This window comes from Sinocyclocheilus anshuiensis, unplaced genomic scaffold, assembly GCF_001515605.1.
Source record: "Sinocyclocheilus anshuiensis isolate Anshui unplaced genomic scaffold, SAMN03320099.WGS_v1.1 scaffold566, whole genome shotgun sequence".
NCBI lineage: Eukaryota > Metazoa > Chordata > Actinopteri > Cypriniformes > Cyprinidae > Sinocyclocheilus > Sinocyclocheilus anshuiensis.
The window spans coordinates 633,044-636,185 of record NW_015542410.1 but is presented as its reverse complement, the minus strand read 5'-3'; the positions used below and the strand labels follow the sequence as shown (position 1 = coordinate 636,185).

The 3,142-nt window shown below is 33.6% G+C and overlaps 1 protein-coding gene across 1 annotated transcript in view; it reads right to left on the bottom strand.

Annotated features, from left to right (window-relative positions):
• The window catches only part of LOC107693255 (aquaporin-10-like), a 6,408-nt gene that overhangs the window by 1,453 nt on the left and 1,813 nt on the right, over window positions 1–3,142 (bottom strand). Inside the window, exons 2-5 of the mRNA XM_016492565.1 lie at window positions 2,474–2,600; window positions 2,250–2,387; window positions 803–921; window positions 126–343 (exon numbers count right to left, since the gene is read on the bottom strand). Of these exons, the coding sequence (XP_016348051.1) occupies window positions 126–343; window positions 803–921; window positions 2,250–2,387; window positions 2,474–2,600 (602 nt within the window). The remainder of the gene's footprint in view (window positions 1–125; window positions 344–802; window positions 922–2,249; window positions 2,388–2,473; window positions 2,601–3,142) is intronic.

Here is a 3,142-nt window from a genome sequence, read left to right as displayed (position 1 = left end):
GTGTGTGTGTGTATATATATATATATATATACTCTTAGAAAATATTTTAAGAAAATATTATAAAAATATAAGAAAATATTTCAGTGCAAAACCTTTCAGTGACCTTGTGTGTATGTTAGACTGACCTGAACACTTCATCTCCCCAGCCTGCAATGTAAGAGAAGAGTCTCGGGCCGAAGTCTCGAGCCGGGTTAATGGCATATCCGCTGTTAGAACCCATCGAGATGCCGATCACCAGGACAGCTGCTCCTACCAGGACAGGCTCCAGACCAGGAGGAGCTGGTGTGTTACGAGGATCTCCCAATGCAAGAACACACACTAGCAGAGCAGCTGTGCCAATTATCTGCAGAACAAGCTCAAGTTAATGTGGTCTGGCTACACAGTTCACTTCAGACCAAACTGACAAACACATCTTTTTAAAAGCCTTGTTAATGTTACATGACTTTGACAGAGTGTGAACTGAGCTAATCCAGGTACAGACACAAACTAAAAATACACTTTACAGACTATATATGTGACCAGTAGGTGGCACAAAATGTTCAACGCATTCATTCAAAAAAAATACATACATTCTGTTGTGGCTTCTTTTGGAACAATTTTCAGTGGTTGACAATAACTGATAGTAATGTATATAAAATGTAAGCTACTTTTGCATAAAAGCATCAGAATAGGTCATTCTGCTATGAATGAACATAATTAGCTTTGATTATTTGGTAATGGTGATCTTATGAAAGTATTGCGTCTTGAGAATAGTCTTAGCATTTCAAGCAGTAGATTTCCATGTTTCGTATATTATGCTGACCTGGTCCACCACTCCTCCCCATAGACTCAGGTAGTCTGCTGGATAAGTTGAGAAGATACCAGCGGTGGCAGTGGCACCACTAACTGTCAGATGCCCTCCAGTGAAATCCATTATGGCATCTGTGAACAAACACGTAAAAAAAACACAGATTCAGTATTCCTCAAAATGAATAAAAATAATGCAACTCAGAATATGACGCAAACCTGCAATAATTAAATGTTAAGCAACACAAATATCCTTTATGTATTTAATCCCATTCTATTAACCAATGTCTTTGCTTCTGACCTTCGATGATCCAGTTCAACAATACTAATAAGCAAAAATGACTCTAGACAAACATTTGTGTGTCTTTTTTTATTGCTGAATTGTGTTGAAATTTCTTCTTCTGCATTCTACTGTACGTACGTAAATTTAAATTTCCTTCAGCCTGAGGCTTATTCATTTCGCTTTTGGTGTGAAAAGGCTTTTATATTTGCCAAACATATAACTTTTTTATTTTAAAAACAAACAAGCAAGCTCTGTCCAGATTTAAAAAGTAACGCAAAAGTAATGTAACGCATTACTTTCCATAAAAAGTAACTAAGTAACGTAATTAGTTACTTTTTTATGAAGTAACGCAATGTTGTAATGCATTACTTTTAAGAGTAACTTTCCCCAACACTGAAGATCACCATAACCAAATATTACTGGTTATGACTAATTATATTAATTCATAACAATGTAAAGTGTAATATATTGTAAAAATTAATATTCAGCAGCTGTGAAATGTGGTAACCATGCAATATCTTAAAGAGCTATTTCTAACTGGTTATAAAAACTAGTTTTGTTTATATAAATTCATGTATTTAAGTTAATGTTGTAAAAAAATACATTTAATAATAGTTTTTAGTAAGCATTATATACCAATTTTTCAGTCTAGTCTTCAGTGTGACATTCTATTATGCTGAGTTGGAGCCTAATTGTTTTTGAATGTAATTATTGAATATGTTTTCAACATTAATAATAATTTTAAAAAAATTGAAAAAAAAAAGTTTTTTGAGCAGCAAATCAGCATATTAGACTGTAATAATTTCTGAAGGATCCGAAGAAATAACGCCTGAACACTGGAGGAATAATTTACATTTTCATCACAGGAACAAATTACATTTTAAAATATATTCAAATCGAAAACTGTTATTTTAAATTGTAATAATATTTCACAATATTACAGTTTTTACTGTATTTTTGTTCAAATAAATATAGCCTTAGTGAGCATAGGAGACTTCTTTCAGAAACAGTAAAAAATCTTAACTATTCCAGACTATTTCGACACACTATTTCCCTGTTTAATACTGTAAAGCTGCTTTGACACAATCTGCATTGTAAAAAGCGCTATATAAATAATGGTGACTTGACTTTTGACTGGTAGTGTAGATAAGATAGATCAGTTAGAATGAGATTCACTCACCATAGTACTGAAGAGCAACAGTTGCTGCAGCCAAAAATGCACCTAAGAGCTGTGAGCACACATAGAATGGAAGACAAGTCCAGGAAAACCTGCCCAGGACACACAGGGTGAGGGAAACAGCTGGATTCAGGTGAGCTCCTTAAACAGATGAGAAATGTATTCATTTATATGTATATACAGGGACTTATGTCTTAATATACACAGCTGCTTTAGAGATTTTATACCTGATACCCCTTTTGCCACATAAATCCCAAATGTGGTGCCCAATGCAAACCCGAGGTTGATTGACAGGTATTCACCCTTAGTGTTTTGAGAGGTCGTCACCTGGGCAACTGACCCACACCCAAAAAGCTGAAGAGAAAGTGGCATCAAGAAAAATGTAAGGAATTATCAAGTGTGAATGTTTTACACAGACACAATGTTTATAATTAAAAGGCTTATGGCACAATAAGACTGCTGTGCATTTTGGTAAGTGAAGTTCCTATTCAGTGCCAAAAATTGTATTAAGTAGTTCTAAGTCAAGTTTGATCTCCAGAATATTGCTGACATTCTTTGCACATTTGCTACAAAAAAGATTTAACGGGCAGAAGGCGTTATATTTGACTCAATAAAGATAATGAGATATACTAAAGATAAAAAATTGCTATACGTTTTTATAAGTGCTTTACGATTTGAATGCAAACATGTAGGCTATATATACCCTTACGAAAAAGAAGTTTATTCAAGTGTGCTATTAGTATACTTCTTTTAAACTAAAAATAGGAAAGTATACTTTTAGTCTACTTTTTATGTACTTCTCAGAAATGGGCTTTATGTACTTCTCAGAAATATACTTAAAATGACATTTAAGTATACTTGACTTATACTTAGAAAAAGTCTAAATATATTTGAGC